At 37.0% G+C, this 16913-nt stretch overlaps 1 protein-coding gene across 4 annotated transcripts in view; it reads left to right on the forward strand.

Annotated features, from left to right (window-relative positions):
• EML4 (EMAP like 4) overlaps positions 1-16913 on the forward strand; it is a 162776-nt gene that overhangs the window by 123609 nt on the left and 22254 nt on the right. For all 4 annotated transcript variants that reach the window (XM_051615928.1, XM_051615929.1, XM_051615930.1 and 1 more), the window contains 8 exons: positions 1521-1644; positions 6465-6614; positions 8066-8135; positions 9475-9585; positions 11302-11397; positions 13373-13507; positions 13740-13875; positions 15603-15754. In XM_051615928.1, coding sequence (XP_051471888.1) covers positions 1521-1644; positions 6465-6614; positions 8066-8135; positions 9475-9585; positions 11302-11397; positions 13373-13507; positions 13740-13875; positions 15603-15754 — 974 coding nt within the window. The remainder of the gene's footprint in view (positions 1-1520; positions 1645-6464; positions 6615-8065; positions 8136-9474; positions 9586-11301; positions 11398-13372; positions 13508-13739; positions 13876-15602; positions 15755-16913) is intronic.

Consider the following 16913-nt stretch of genomic DNA (forward strand, 5'->3'; position numbering starts at 1 on the left):
ATTGTTGTCAGTGCTTTTTGAAATGCAGCTCCTGTGTCATCATTAATTCTTGTGTTTTTGAGGCCTGATTTAACTACAGTGAAACAGCACTGCAGTGCTGGTTTTGATCTGCAGGCGGGGTGTAAATGTTTTTAGAAGTCTCCAAGGGCTTTTCTGGTCTTCTGAAGTTAGAAAATTATTATTTTTTGTAGTGCTACAGGAAAGCCTCCTGTAAGGCATGGAATATATTAATTGCAATCATGTATTCCTTAAATCTAAATGAGCTGCCTTCCTCTGACTAGCTTATGTGTTTGACTAAGACACAAAGCTACTTTGTAACTAGTTTTCACTGTTGGAAAATAATCTCATGTTCTTTTAAAAGAAACTCAGATACCCTAACAGAAATGTGCATGTGTTTTGTCACAGCTACAGAAAGTGTTACAGCTGGAGTCATTAGAAGCTGTTGCTTCTTTCCATTATTCAGGATATGATGCAATATGCAATAGCATGCAGTTAGAATTATTTCAATAAATTTGTAATTCAGGTTAGCATATTAATTTGTGGTGATATATAATTCCAGATTATATTCCTTAGCAAAGCTTTTGACACTTTTCCCTGCAGTATTCTTGTGTCCTAGGTGTGCTGTTACGGTTTGGGTGGGTAGGCAGGTGGGTGGATAGAAGAACCAGCTGGTGGGTTGTCTTCAGAGGGTCTAGGTTAATGGGTCACACTCTACCTGCTGGCCAGTAGTATCAAGTGGCATCTGCAGGGGTCTGTCCTGGACCTGTCCTGTTTGACTTCTCTAACAATAATCTGGAGCAAGCAACACAGTTTGGCTGCAGATGACAGCAAACCAGGGGGCCTGGTTGATGTGCTGGAGGGTAGAGCTGCCAACCAGGGGTACCTAGGCAGGTTGGAGGGATGGGTCTGCAAGAGCCTCACAACATTAGGTGAGGACAAATGCCAAGTCCTGCACCTGGGGGAAAGAGGAGCCCCTAGCAGGGGTATGGACTGAGGACAGGGAGCAGCTCTGTGGGGAAACCCCTTGGAAGTCCTGTTAGACTGCCAGGTGCCGAGAAGTTGAGTCATCTCCATCCTTGGAGGCTTTCAAGACTGAACTAGACCAAACTCTGGGCAACCTAGTTTGATCTCATGGCTGAGCCTGCTTTGAATAAGAGGTTGGACCTAAAGGCTTCCTGAGGTCCCCTTCAACGTGAAATACCTTATCCTGTGATTCTGTGACCACTTATTTATTTAGTTTCAGATTTTAATTTGAAACTTGCCTTTGTTATTTAATTTGCATGTCTAAAATGTTATATGCTCAGTCTGTTCTATCACAAATTCAACTAACACTGTGTGTCTATTTTAGTGTTTTGTTTAAAAAATAAATTAAAATCTGTGCCTTTACTAAGCTTGCATTTCAAAAATAATTGTTATCTCACAAGCGTTACTTGCTTCCCTGTGCTTATTACTGGTTTCTTTTGTGCTTGTTTCTTGTGTAAACTTGTCCTACAATTAATAACACTTTTTTGTTTCAACAGAGGGAGAATATATCAAGATGTTCATGCGGGGTCGACCAATCACAATGTTCATTCCTTCTGACATAGAAAACTATGATGATATTAGGACAGAGCTGCCTCCTGAGAAGTTAAAACTGGAGTGGGTGTATCCTTGATATCAGTAACTACTTGAGGTTCCTTTTTTTCTTTTTTCTTTTTTTTTTTTTCCATTTAGAATCTGGCCTTGTCTTACCTGTTTAGAGGTTAAAATTACTTTCAAGTGGGGAATTAAGTTCCATTCCATTAACAATTGAAATGGTCTGTAGTTACATTATAGTACAGCTTTAACCTGCACAATCTTTATTCATTTTTACGAAGTTTTAGAGCAATGGAAGGTCTGGAATGAGGTTCAGAATTTCTCACTGTCCTTTACCTACAGAGGGAGGATTGCAGAAGCAGCTGTCCACAGACTTCTTTGCACTACTTTTGTGTTTCAGCTCTGAAGGGAAGGGCTTCGCTTCTTGGAGAATAGTATGCATTAAATACATTTATCATGTGAAGAATGGAGTTTACTACATGTGGGTGACAGTTATTCTCCAGGCTTAGTAGATCAGACATTAAGATTATTACAAGATACATGCTTTTGCCACATATTTGGGTCTTCCTGTCACTCCCCTCATCTCTTAAGATTCTTCCAGTAAGCTGTGATACTAGAAGTAATTTTCTTAATACTTCAGCAAAATAACAAGTCTAGGCAGGACTTGAGTTGGTGTAATATTCTTAAGTTTGATCCTTCCGATGTTGCTGAAAGCAGGAAGATTTTTAGGAATGTTGATGAAACACTGTCTCATGGCAGGATATGTACTGGCAGAGGCTGCCTTGTTCCTACCTCAGCATATCTGCTAGTGACTATGGTATATATATATATTTTAAGTCACCCCTTTTTATTTGCTTTAGGAAACAAATTGTTTTTCCTGCCTTAACTAATACATTTGAAACGGATAATGTTGGGTACTTGGTTATGAGGAGCAGCTGTGGGGTTTATACCCTCTGAACTTTTCAGTGAGACTGTGAAAGTTCAGACCATAAAGGTGGAAAGTTTTGGATTAAAACTCTGGTTGGAAGGAAAACAGCTCTTATCCATGCTTTGCAGAGCTGTGCTTACCAGCTTTCCTCCTGTCACAGCTCTTGAGTGCTGATGCTGTTATTCATATGACTGTGGAGTGAAGGGTCAGTCACTGATCTGGCTGAAATGTGATCTTTTTTTGCAGAGTTAACTTTCAGCAGGATCAACTCATTAATTTGATTTGCCCTACAAACATCCAAGGGCTAGAACTGATATAGTAGAGGAAGATCAGATCTACTTTTTCAGCAGCAGTGAGGAGTTTGGACTGATGAAAAATGATAATGAAGTCACACCCTCAGTTAAGTATGTGCAAATCCCAGTGTGGACATCCTAATTTAATGTCCAAGGACCTTAAATTCAGGTTAAACCAGTTTCCTGCTGAAGGCTAATAAAAGTTAAAAAAAAACAAACTAGTCTACACACACTGTCCATATGTGTTTGGAATCTGTTTATGGAAATGCCATCCTAATTCAGAGTGTAGGGTATCTTTTGGATATAGCGGTAGAGCTTATTGGTCTCTATGAAGTTGCATAATTGCTCTTCAGTTTTGGAGGTAAGAGGACACAGCAGCTGCAGATCTTGTACTTCATGCACAGGTTTAGCAAAGGGAAGAAATCTGCAAGCCAGCCATAATTTTCCAGTATGATGGCAAACTGAAGGCTGTGCATCTTATTAAAAAGGCATGGGGACAGTGATTCACAGACTATTTTAGTAATGTCAGTTTTCTGCAACTGAAAGCTCAACTGAGTGTTGAACTGTTCACTCTGTAAGTGTTGCTTTGAGCACCTTTAATTCTTCTGCCCTCTGGATGATTGTTAATTAGGCTTTCCTTCAATATTATTGTTTTGGAAGATGCTGATCAATTACAAACAACTTCAAGTCAAGAACAGAAGGCTTCTTGGTGTGGGTTTTTTGTTTGGGCTCTTTCTTTTTTTTTCATTTGTTTGTTTGATTTGGGAGGGAGGTGTCCTTTTTAGATCAGCTGTGACCTACAGGTGCATTCAGGTATTGATATCCAGTACCGTAGGTTCAACAGAACACACTTGGCTTTTGTCTGCCCTGCGGATTACTGTCAGTTGAAGAAAGACCTAAGCTGCTTGACAAGGTAAAGCAGCTCATTGGGAAGTCTGAGCTCTTGACTGTGTCTGGTTTCTGAGTGGTTTCCTATAAATTTAATAATATAGTTAAGGTATCCCCACTTTGTAGTGCAGTCTTCCCTAGTGCACTTCAGAACTAGTTAAAGCATCTCTGGTGTTCCTAGTAATAGTGAAATAGGCTTATTTAGCAGCTGCAGAGGTCACAGTCAGGGCTGCTGTTGACAGCCTTTATAGACTTTATAGTCTCTTTTTCTCAATGTATAGGAGGGTGTTCCTGAGTCTGTCTTATAGATTACTTTTAGCACTGGCGCTCTTCTAAGAATAATTGAAGTCAGCAGTAAATCCACTGTTGAACTCTGCTGTATCACTTTTTGTGAGGGCCGCTGCTATTCTTAGCCAATTAAAAACAAACAAACAAAACAGCAACAAAATTAAAAGCTGTTAAGCATATAAAATGTTATGACAAAGCAGTCTTTGTAATCGGTGAGAAACATTCACAATATGAAGACAACTATATTCAAATTTCCCTAGTTGAAATATCAGTCTCAATGAAATATTCATGTTGAAGTTTAGTGAAAATTTGGTGTCAGAGTTGTGACACCCCTTTTTCTGTAGAGAGAGACAATCAATTATTGCATTAGCATATCTGCTCCTTTGTTCTGAGTGTGTGGAGAAGGGAAGAACTGCTGTGGAACAACAACCCTTCTCATTTTCTCTCAAGATAGTCTGGGATGGAGAATGAACAAAGCAAAAAATTTCTCCCACAAAACAGGTTGTTCCTTTATATGCTCCTAAAAAGCACACTCCTAGAAAATGCATTCGCTCTTTATTATGTAGGAGAGGTACAGGAGAGGAATGGACTGAGAAAATGTGACCATTTCTTGCAGCCTTATGAATTCAGGGCTCAGTGGTGGGTGCCAAAATACTTAGCCTCATCTCTGCATAGTAGAATTCTGCTATGGAAAGGCATGTTTGTGTAAATCATTAACACTTTTCTAGGATGAATGTTCAAAGATGTCAATCTTAATAAGTTCTTAACAATACACTCCCTATTGTATACAGCAGATTAGCAAGATCTGCCTTTCTCCTTTGAGAAGGCATTTAGAAGAGTGTTCTTCATGCCTCAGGATAGAAAAAATATTTTCATTGGTTTGTAGCCTGTCGTTTTTGAAAGTTCCGTGGTCTGGTTGTTTTGTTTTGGTTTGTTTTTTTATAAAAGGCCACTCTGAAGTTTTTCTTTTTTGTTCCATCAGTGTTTAAAAGAAGAAAGAGGAGAATTTAGTGGGAAAGTAAACAGTGGTGGAGGAGAAATAGGCCTCCTTTTTTTCCTGCCCTCTGCATTGTGTTGTGTCAGCATTTCTCTTGATATCACTTACGAAACAAGCCAGTCAATAATATCTGCTTCAGAGGAGCCAGAGTTCTTCTATAATGAAAGGAAGACAGCAAGATACAAAGCTGTTTCCTTTTATGTAGTCTTTAGGTGATCTAGTTGATAACTGAATGCAGTCCCCCTCTGCGAACTGTTGTTTAGTTACAGCATGTGTTTAACCTTGCAAGTGTTTCTGTGGTATAGCAGTGCTGTGATTTGATGGGACTGCAAAAGAGGAGAGGTAGATTAGTGGAGGATGGCACTGGAAACGATGTGGTGGTGGTCAGTGTAGGAGATAGCAGTTTCTATACTCCCTAATGCACCTATTGTCATGTATGAGAAAGGGTCAACTTCATCCATCCAGCTTTCTCCATGTGGGTCTTTGACTCCCTTTATATAACTGATTGACCAGGACCTAAGGCTCAGAATCTTCTGGCTAGCATTGCTTAATGTATTTCCCATATTACCCTTGCAGGTGTACTACTTGGCCCTGAAGGTGGGGAGCTCTCTGAAATGCAGGACATAACAGAAAAATGGTATTTTTTGAGGCTACAGAGGTACTGTTAAAGTCTGAATTTTGATGTTAATTGTACGTAGGGACCCTGGGAATCGAAATACAGACACTCACATTAATAGCCACGTGAAGAAAACTCCACTTGATTCAAAAAAATAATAAGCTGTAATAACATTTGATTAGTGCTATCCAAGGTTGGTTCATAGTGTGTAAAACTTTTGAATGTCTTTAGAAGTCATGCAAGTTTCCTACAGAAATTACCCGTTTTATATACTTGGGGTGGATTTGGCTAGAATATTTTTCACTGTCAGTTCCTTTTGAGTTTTGTTTGTTTTAGCAATACTCTAAAACAGTCTAAAGAAGTATTTCCTGAACTTGGCAGCTGCTGTGCAGAAGCTTACCTTCTTCTGAAGGACATTAGGAATTTTCACATACTTGTTATAAAAGGCCAAATGGAAGAAATACTTTGGTGCCCAGGTGCAGATGCACAGCTCAGTTGCTGTAGAAATGTTAAGCCGGCACAGTAAGTCCTGCTATTACCTAATGAAACTTCACATGGAGCTTTTTATAAAATGGCACCACTGTATTTGTTTTACTTCAGTGTTCCTTAATACTGGATTTTTAACATCAATGAATGTTACTTTTTAGGGGATTTGATTTCTTGAAGTCCAATTGTCTGGGGTTTGTTTATTTAAACTGTGTTGCTGAAATTGTGCTGCGTTCCAAAGGAAAAAACATAATGGGCATTTGCTGACATGAGACCTCTTTAGGAAATGTTTTTAAAATAATAATAATTAAAAAAAGGTTTAGTTGTGTTGGTTTGTTTTTTCTGATATATAATGGTTATGAAAACCTTGACTTTAAAAAAATAAATGTGTAGATATGGGTATCGTGGAAGAGACTGTCGAGCCAATGTTTACCTCCTTCCTACGGGAGAAATTGTATATTTCATAGCATCAGTGGTGGTACTATTTAACTATGAGGAGAGAACTCAGCGACACTACTTGGGTCACACAGACTGCGTTAAATGGTTAGTATATAACAATTGCATATAAGTATGTGTGTAATAATGCAGAAATGTATTTTGTATTCTCTCTTACTGTATGTGTATACGAGCTCATTAATGTCATCATAATTGTAGTTACTTTCTTTTTCATCAGTCTCAGTAGATTTCTCTGTAGTAGACGCTGCACAAATGAACAGTGACAGAGCAGTCCATGCTAGCTTAGGGGTTCTGGCTTAAAACAGGATAGGCAGCCAATCTAAGAGTGCCAGATTAGAGAAAGGATCTTTGTGTAAATTATTCTAAACAGATGTCCCAGAAATTAAAATTCTGTATCAGTGACTTACAGGCAATATGGCAAAGGTATAATCTTAAAGGTGAGTTAGAAAACGAGAGGGAAAACTGAGCAACAATTTTTGTCATGTTTTGGTGGATTCCCCATCCAGCTAGAAAGATGGTCTGGGAAATCAGAAAGATGTTTGCAAAACCAGAGAATCAGGGAAGCCCGAGCCAACGTCATTGTGGGTGTAAAGGCAGTTGCTGACTTTACAATGTTGGTCTGAAGAACAGTGCACATAATGTAATTGTGAACATAAGCTCCCTACTGTAACTGAATGGAGAAGAGTTGCCATCTAAACCTCTTTTCTCGTGGCAGAGCTTTGAGAACTGTAATTGCTTCCCATGGGAGGAATGCTGTCAATTTTATGTTCTTCACTTTCATTCAAAAAACTAGACTGAATTGTAAATTATTTTGGTGTTTGTCATTCTGACCTCTTCAAGCTCCCCCCTGCTCCTCCTTTCCTGTTTCAAGGGCTTTCTTCACTTCTGTAATTTTACAAAGAAAGCAAATAAGAGGGCCAGTCAAAAAATCACTAGAACTAAGAGGATGTGCACTCTGAAATCTGTTTTTTCATACTAGCTCCAAAGCAAAATGTGATAAGCAAAAGCAGGTTTGTTCTTACACTAGCAGTGCACTGTACTGGAGAACTTCATTAGTACAATTACATCAGTAAGTCATTTCAAGTGGCAATAATCCCTGACTCCTGGGTGCACATGCCTGCAGCCAACTTTTCAGCTTTTTTTTTTTTTTTTCCCAGGTTCATGCTATCTGTAGGTTTAGTGTTAATAAATATGGCACATAACTGCGTGTTAGGATGTTCATCATGAAACAATGTATGTTTTGTTACAGTGGACTCCCGATATAGTGCTTCAGGAGTAGTAGTACACTACTATATACTATTATATACTTTGTCAGGGCACACGTGGAGCTGGTTGTGTGCCAGCATCCATCTACCCATCAGTACAGTGTGTAATTAAATAGTCTGATGAAAAACATTCAAGCTGTCTCATTAGAAGTGGGATTTAGGATCATAAGCGTCTTCATGGGCTTCCGTTGAGGAAAAAAAATAATACAAAAAAACCTCTCAGTTTTGAAGACCTACGACAGCAAAAGCAAGTCATATTTCTGTCTGTCTTAGTCTTGCAGTTCATCCAGACAAAATTAGAATTGCAACAGGACAGTTAGCTGGAGTGGATAAAGATGGAAGGGTAAGTAATAGAGCTGTTGAGCAGTAGTATCTTGTTTTGAAAATTAGGAAAAAGTGTTGTTTTTTTTAAATTCTCACTGTGACCTTTTTGCAGTTTGTTTTATGCACTGCATTTACTGAGATATTTAGCTGTTTTTAAGGGAACAGCCTATATCTCTAGCAAACGACAGTAACAACTAATCATTCAGCCATACATCAAAAAGAGCAGAAGTCCTATATTTGCGATACAGGAAAACTCAATTTTAATTCTGCAAGCAAATGTGAAGCTTGTAATTCATGTATAAGGCCACATCACTTCTGTCTCATTTCTTTCAGTAAGTCCCCCAGTGGAGAACAAGTCCCCAGTTCTGTGGGTCTTTGTACTCTTAAAGCTTAATGAAGTAGGCAACCAACTTTTGAGAATTCATGAAAGGTGTGTCAAGCTTTCCTACAAAAGAGCATTTAAATACTCTTGGCCCTGGCTATTGGTGAACTCTGTCAGAATTGAATAATTGGATTATCCTCTTGAAGTTGCAGACAGAGGAAAAAAAAAGGGGGGGGGGGGGGAATAACTATGAGGTGTAGAAACACGGTAAAAATAACACTTGTTCAGATGTCCCACTTAATTTCTTAGATTTTGTAAGAAATAGATGTGTGTTTTTTTTGTATTAGACACTGTTAGGATTTCCACTGAGTATTTGACTCTCTGGTTAGGGCTGGTTGGTTTGTGGTTTGTTTTTTTCATCAGTGGAATGATTTGTCATCACTTTCTTTGGTGAATGCTGTCCTTAAGCCAACTCAGTTTCCACTTTATTTGTGATTGTTTCACATTTGTGAAGATGAGCTGGTTTGGGATAGTGTTTGTGTGCAATATAACCATGGAGATTTTAATTGAGTGGTTGGTGATGGTTAGGGGACTTGGTGCACCAGGGTGTTGGGGTGTTTTTTCCTATTTTATATATTAAAAAAACAATGAAGTTTGAGAATTATTTTCAGTTGTTGCATAAGATTGATAGATCTGGGGTCTGAAATGCAAGATGACGCTTCCATTATTTGTTCAATTACTTAAATGGGGCAAAGGGTTTTTTTCACAGCTATTCAAATGCCACCATACCTGATTTCTTGCTTCAACAACACCACTGCCACGTTTGTAGCCCAGACACAGGGAGCAAAATTGTCTTGACTCTCACCTTTTGAGCTTCAAGATACCACTCAGTGGCATCTTTAGCACAGGTCATCCTGCATTTCGATCTGCAGTTTTTTGTAATTCAGGTAGCACCTGCTTAGCAAGCCTTGACACCTGCACATGATGCTGCTTTCACTGTTGATGACACTGTTTGTCCCGTTGCTTTTTCACGCAGCCTCTGCAGCCCCATGTTAGGGTTTGGGACTCGGTGAGCCTGGTGACACTGCAGGTTATCGGCCTCGGGACTTTTGAACGAGGAGTGGGGTGTTTGGACTTCTCAAAAGCGGTAAGATGGGTGTGATTGTTTGGGGTGTTAAATGAGGGATCCAATGCTGTGTAAAAGGGAAGGACATCTCTGGAGATTTTTTGCACGTAGTTGTCTAGCTGATCTGTTTTGGTACTAAAAGTGTGTCAGTAAAGCTTATGCATGCTTTATAAAAGCAGCGGACAGTGAGCTAGCTGGTAAAACAGGAAATTGCACATGTAATTGTGGTAACAAACAAGCACAGTGAATAAATAGCAGGCAAGAAAAGCCTTCAGTAGAAATTGAAGTCTGTGCTGGGTTTGGTAGTTTGGTTTTCATTATGAGGGGCTTGGGTTTTTGTTTTGCGTGTTAAAAACGAGTTTGTTAGTGAGGTTCATGAAAAACAAATTATAGTGAGTTCTGATAGGGTAACTTTTCTGCTTGCACAGCTGGGGTAAGGGTTTTTTTTATCCACCAACAGGAAATTTAAAAAAAAAAAAAAAAATTATTATATGGTACTATTTTTTTCCTGAAGAACAAGTTGTTCAGTTTGTGCCTCTATTTTACATATGAGGAAAAAAAAAAAAAAAATTAAAAAAAACATCTTGGTATTGGGCTCATAGGATTTATCAGAAAAATCAGTAGCAAATAGGGATGAGCTACTTAGCATTTATAAATTTCTTATTTCAAAACTGGCAATGAGTTTATTTTTCTGTAAAATATGTATATATTTTAATCCTTAAGCTGCCTTTGTACTTTTGCCAAAGCACTGATACACATCACACCCCCTGAGAACCCAGGCTGTGATTCTAGCATCCCAGCAAGAAGAATTAGTACATATAAAATATTCAGAAAAAGAACATCTGCCGTATTTTGCTAAAAGAGGAGGGGATTCACAGGACAGCTGAGGTGAGAAGGGAGATTTGGAGATCACCTCATCCCCTGTCCTGCTCACAGCAGGTTCAGCCAGAGCAGGCTGCTCAGGGCTCTGATCCAAATAGGTTTTGAGTATTTTCAAGGATGGAGATGTAACAGTCGTTCTGGGTGACCTATTTGAAATAAAAACCTACACATTGAAATGTTAAGTTAGTTTCCTCTAGCTTTTGTCTTTCAGTAAATTAAAAAATTATTTTTTTTTATACAAATAGAAAGTAGCATAAATAAAACAGAATATTGTGAGAGAAGTACTGTCATGCCTGTCACTCTAATACAACTTTATACTCATATATATATATATTTTTTCAAGATTAATAAATACATGTTCCATCATTTTAAAAACAAAATAAAGAAAACACTAAGGAATTTTTTGCATTAAATACAAGTGGAACTGTGTGTCTGTGCTCTGAGACCTGAGGAAAAAAGCCTATTTGCAGAATAGAAAAAGGGAGGAACCTCTTTGCAACTAGCATAATATTGCAATCAAGGAAAAAAAAATCACTCAAAAATGCCCACCAAAAAAAACAAACTGAAAGGATAGATTTGGTAAGATGCTGTTAAAGCTGTTAAAGCTTTCCTAGAATATCATTTGAAGCACAGTCATTTTTTGTGAGTTTATGCTTATTCCCAAATAAATTCCGAGATTTTTATCTGTCTGTCTGTAAGAGAAAAGGAAACAGATATATTGAGCTTAAATTTGCTTAAAAAGGACTTGATGAATTTAAGTTTGTACTTTTGTGATTTTTAATATACTACTCTCCTGCCCTGTTTCTATATAGAGTATGATAGTACAACACTTCTTATTTTTTCTTTTTCCTGTAGGATTCTGGTACTCATTTGTGTGTAGTTGATGACTCTAATGAGCATATGCTTACTGTATGGGATTGGCAGAGGAAATCAAAAATAGCAGAAATAAAGGTAAGTATTGCACAAATTAATATTCTGAAATACAAGTGGTTTTATTCCCATAAATACAGCAGTTTGTAAGACACATTTAATCTTACTTGGAAACTGCAATGGTGTAATGCTGCTGACGTGTAAGGGCACAAAAGAAATGTATTCTTAACTTGTATATTGGCAGGGTTTTCAATATTGGAGTGCTTCTAATGACATTTTACTCATCGCTAAAAGCCAATCCATTTCTCTGATATTTTCCTAATTAAAAATCCTGGGGAGCTTTAAGAAACTGAAGTGATTATTCAATCTGTAGTAGTTTGGGTTTTTTTTTAAGTTAGATTTTTAGTAGTTCTTCATTTTTGTATGAATCAAGCTCCAGACACTGATTCTTGGTACATGTCTCTTCTCATTTGAAGTCCATTAGTACTTTTGTAGACTGCAGTCTTGCCTGCCTACCTATTTCTTTCCTAGCCTAAATTTCTGATCCATTAGAAGTGTTCAGAGATGTTAATGTAAGCACTTGGTTTTCGTGTAATGTTTATTGAATGGATGTGGAATTGAGTATTTTATAGTTCTTTTCAATCATGGGTCAAGTGGAATACTCTACAGGCATATATGTCTATATGGTTACAAACTTGCAATTTGAGATCATAGAATCAGGTTGGTTTTACCCTTTTTTTAAAATTATATTGGCCAGTACTAATTATATTCGATTCTGTAAGTTTTAATGTAATTCTAGGTCCGTATTTTTATTTTCTTGCTTATATTACTATAAGGCTATTTGGCATAAGCCATGCATTTCACATTTTATTGGCATTGTGTTTTGACTATATTCACCCCCCATGGAGTTCCATGGTATTTCAGAATTGTCTAAAAACAAATTGTCAGGAACAGCTAGCCCTTCAGTACTTACTCATATTTAGGGCTTGATCTTGCAGTGTCTTCACCACCTTCCACAATAGGTGCTGTGAGCAGAGTTCCATCCTTTGAACTAGGGTGCAAAACCTTTTCTCATCTGAACTTGATGACATTTTTCAGTCCTTACTTTACAAATTATTTGTGGATGTAGCAGATCCGCACATGCAGAGGAAACTGTGTGTGAAAAGCATAATTGAATAAATATGACCACTAACAAGAAATGAAACTTAAGAAGGTTGTTTTCCTAAAGTGTGCCAAAAATGGTGGAGTGGGAAAGGATACTCCCACGGGTGCTGATTCAGCAGCACTTTTATGTGTATTCCTTTAAAGTATGGGCTTAAATCCCACAGAAGTAAATGCATTAATGCATTTACTTAAGTGTTTCATGGAGTCGTTGCCTCCGGCAGATTGTCTTCAAAGGCAGTTTGGTTGAATATACATTAGAAGTTAGATAAATGACCAGTCAGCTTGTTGTGTTTGTAAAATCCTATTGGTGAAGTGTAAGTAATTCAGTGATAGTATATGCAGCCAGTAAAAATACAGACGTGGGACCCTGTGTTTCAGAGTTTTGAGTTTTGAAGGCTTCTTTTTTTCTTCTTTGTGAGGAGGAAAGGAGAGGAAAAAGAATGATGGATATAATCCTACTATGTTACCATTGTCTCACTTGCCTCTGTCACATTTTGTTATCCAGAATAGCAGACTGGTCTGTGTAAAAACTAAGGAGGGTTTTCAACCCAAGTAAGTGTCCTTTATACATCTTTCACTTTCCATGGCAGAAGTCTTAGCTACTCCTGAGCAGAAGCTGTTACGATTTTAAAAGTGAATGTAAAACCCTGGCTTCTATTGAAGTTTTATAAAGATCTCTTATGAATGTAAAAATATATAAATATATATATATATATGAAATGGTATGTGCAATTATTCAGGCAGTTGGTGTAAAACAGAACACTTACAGATTTTTTCAAGCATACAACGAGCTGTGTAGTTCCTCGTATCCGTGTTCTGAAACTTGGGATTCTACATGTGTTTCTAGTAGTTAGTGCCACATGAATAAATATTATTTCAATTATAATTTCAGACTACAAATGAAGTTGTTCTTGCTGTAGAATTCCATCCAACTGATGCAAATACCATAATAACATGTGGAAAATCTCATATATTTTTCTGGACCTGGAGTGGCAATTCATTATCAAGGAAGCAAGGGATATTCGGGGTAAGAAATGTCTTGATATCAGGTTAGTTTTAAATCAGTGGAATGATCTGCTTGTGTTTTCTGTAAGTTTGCTCTCTTTTTACCGTGTACTGTTTGAGCAGAGAGGTAAACAAACAATGAAAGTTAAAAAATTCTTCTGAAATGTATGCAGGGTCCGTGGGTGTGGATACATGGTACTAATTACGTAAAAAGTACAAGCAGTTATCCCTTTCTTTTGCTCATTTTGTTTCAGAAATATGAAAAACCCAAATTTGTTCAGTGCTTGGCTTTTTTGGGAAATGGTGATGTGCTCACTGGAGACTCAGGTGGGATAATACTTATATGGGGCAAAACTACTGTAGAATCTACTCCAGGAAAAGGACCTAAAGGTAAGATACATGCATAGTTAATCACAGATTTTAGATAGTCTGTAGAAGAGAAACATAAAGGATTGCATTAGAAGAGGAACAGGTAAAAAAGCCCAACTAAGGTTGTGTGCTTCCTGGTACTTCTTCAAGTTGCATGCTGACTGAATAGCAATCTGAATAACTAAGACTGCCTGAAGTGAATGAAAACTACATTACCAAAATGTTTTGCATTTAAAAGATGTGTAGTTAATCAGCTTTCCTTTCATCCTGTAATTTGAAAAAAGCTGGAGGATTGCTTTGAGGATTTTGCAGGCTACTTTTGCCTCTTAAGGTTTATGCTGTACCATGCTTAGTTTCAGAGGAATACCATTAAGTGTTGAAGCTGATGCTAGTAGCACTCATATGTGAAGTAAAAAAAAAAAAAAGCATAGTTGTAGTTGTACCAGTTATGCAAATAACAGTATCTGATTCAGTAGATACTCCAGTCTTGGCTGCAAAATATACCTTAAAACTTATTTTCTTGTAATTTATGTTAAACTTACTCTTTAGGACAAAGCTTTTGTAAAAAAGAAAGGAAAATTATTTGTTACCCAGCATATGCAGACCTGGCACAGTTAAGCCTTAAGGTAACTTATAAATTCAAGGATAATTTATTTTACTTGACAGCTATTTCAAACGTGGTTGTTTAAAATGGTATGCCAGAAAAACATTCATGTAAAAAGTAAATTCTCAATGGTATGTCTGTTTTTGTAGGTAAATCTTTTTCTTGTCATTGAAGCTAACTGCTATGGAAAAGTAATTTAACAACTTATCTCATGTTCAACATTGAAGTTCTTGTGCAAAAATAACTTTTTCCCAGTATAACCTTAAAAGATATCAAATAGAACATTTATTTACATTGACTTAACTAAATATGGAATCTTTCAGTTGTTTTATGACATTAGATTGGTCACAGGACTTGCTTAAACTCTCTTTCACAGTGTGAGAGCACGTTGACTGGAACAGATTTGAGCCATAGGCTGTCAGTGAAGTTAAGCTGGTATTTATTCGGGTGGCATTTTAGGCTTTTTCTGTGATTGCTGTTTGAAAATACACAAGTCTTGCTTTTTTCCTACAGCAGTTCTTTTGAAACGAAGATCTGAAGAGGATGCAAAAGGCTTCCTTGGCTATCTTTGTTGTTTAATTTTCTTATCTTTCTTTCATTCTTCCTAGTGTTTTCCTTTGGGTAGGCTGCTAAATTGATAGATGCCAAATGCTGGTTATGCTATTTTTAAGTGAGGCAACATCCAGCATTAGATACTAGGTTCATGCATCCTGGAAACTTTGCTATAAATAATTCATTTTTTATTCCCATAAGACTATAGACAGCAAGTCTTTGAGTTTCTTTTCATAAAATAACTTTTAATTCTTTTTCTGATAATTACTTGCTAAATATTTATTAGCTGTAAAGGAAAGTTTCTCTTGCATTTTGCAAATAGTTCTTGTTGTTGTTTTCAGAAGTTGTAGACCAATCAATCTCAAAAAAAAATTCTATTGAGAAAGGCAGAATTTTTATTTATCTTTTTATCCTGTAAGAAAACACTACCACCTTGTGTTTGCAATACTAATGTAATCCTAATAGCCTGACAGTCGAAATGTAATTATTTATTCTACACTGTTACTTTATTCTTCTGCCAAAAGGCACAGCTTCTTGTCAACCCCAGGTGAAAAAACAAGTGGTGTTCCTTATTTTTTTTTTGTGCATGTAGGAGTATATCAGATAAGCAAACAAATTAAAGCTCACGATGGCAGTGTGTTCACACTCTGTCAAATGAGGAATGGGATGCTGCTAACTGGAGGTGGGAAAGACCGAAAGATCATCCTGTGGGATCATGATTTGAATCCTGAAAGGGAAATTGAGGTAAGAAAGAGACAAATTACTGTGAGCAAAGTATTGACTAGCAAGACAAAGTCCTCCTCGCCCTTTGGAGGATCTGTAGTTAGGATGATAGAGTATCTTCTGGTTACTGTCTTCCTGAGTGGATGACAAATTGTTTACATTCTCACCCTATAAATGAGCCTGTAAAAGGCTCCCTTTTTTGAGGATATTCTTCAGTATTGCCTGTGTTTTTGTCTGGAGAAAGACAGTGTTACTAGGATTCGAGGACTCTTAATAGAATTTTTTACATAAGGCATACAATCAACATGGTACATATGGGTGTTCTCTGAGACTTAATGAGCTATGTTGAGAAACTTGTTTTAGCTTTATCTTATAACAGGTGTTTAGTGAATATGTATGTCTTTGTGATTTGGCTACATGGCAATTTTAGATAAGTGGAGATGAACTGGAAAAATGATACATCATGGATTTTAAAATACTGGGGTTTTTTCCCTGAAATAATTTGACCTCTTGAAATAATGCATAGTACTCAAACAGTTCTTCTAATAGTTTACTCCACTTACCTAGTGTCCATTTTTAGCAGCATTTTTCCCTTAACACGTATAGTTATTACCTTGAATCTAATATTGGCCTTTAGAAAACATGGCTGAGAATAAGTAAGCATTGACCATCATGTGCAACTCTGAGGCTTAAGTAACACTATTCATATTAGTGTCTCTGTTTTCCTTTGTTAATAATGTTATATTTAAGCTATTTTTGTATCTTGAGAAATATTACCAGAACCCTGGCACACACCTGTCTGAATTATTGCATTGATTTTCTGTCTCATGTAGCTAATACTAAAGTTAGTGTGTTTTCTAAAGGTAAATCATTTAGAAAACCAAACACCTGCATACTGTAAAATAAAACCGTGTATTAGAATTCAAGCATGCAATGAACAATAACATTTGGAGTTGTTGCTGACATAAGGCATATGAACATTTACTTAAGGCTGATCAGGAAGCATTAAGAGAATCAGGAAGCATTTACTGTGTGCTACAGCATTTTCTTACTTTTCACAATGTGTTTTGAAACAAAAAAGTAACTATGTATCATTCCTGTCCTTATATGCTGAGTTGTAAGGTTGTGGAGTGCATTTTTCTAGTGTATTTGACACTTAAAAATTCATGTAATTTAGTTT

This window comes from Apus apus, chromosome 3 (assembly GCF_020740795.1).
Source record: "Apus apus isolate bApuApu2 chromosome 3, bApuApu2.pri.cur, whole genome shotgun sequence".
Lineage (NCBI taxonomy): Eukaryota > Metazoa > Chordata > Aves > Apodiformes > Apodidae > Apus > Apus apus.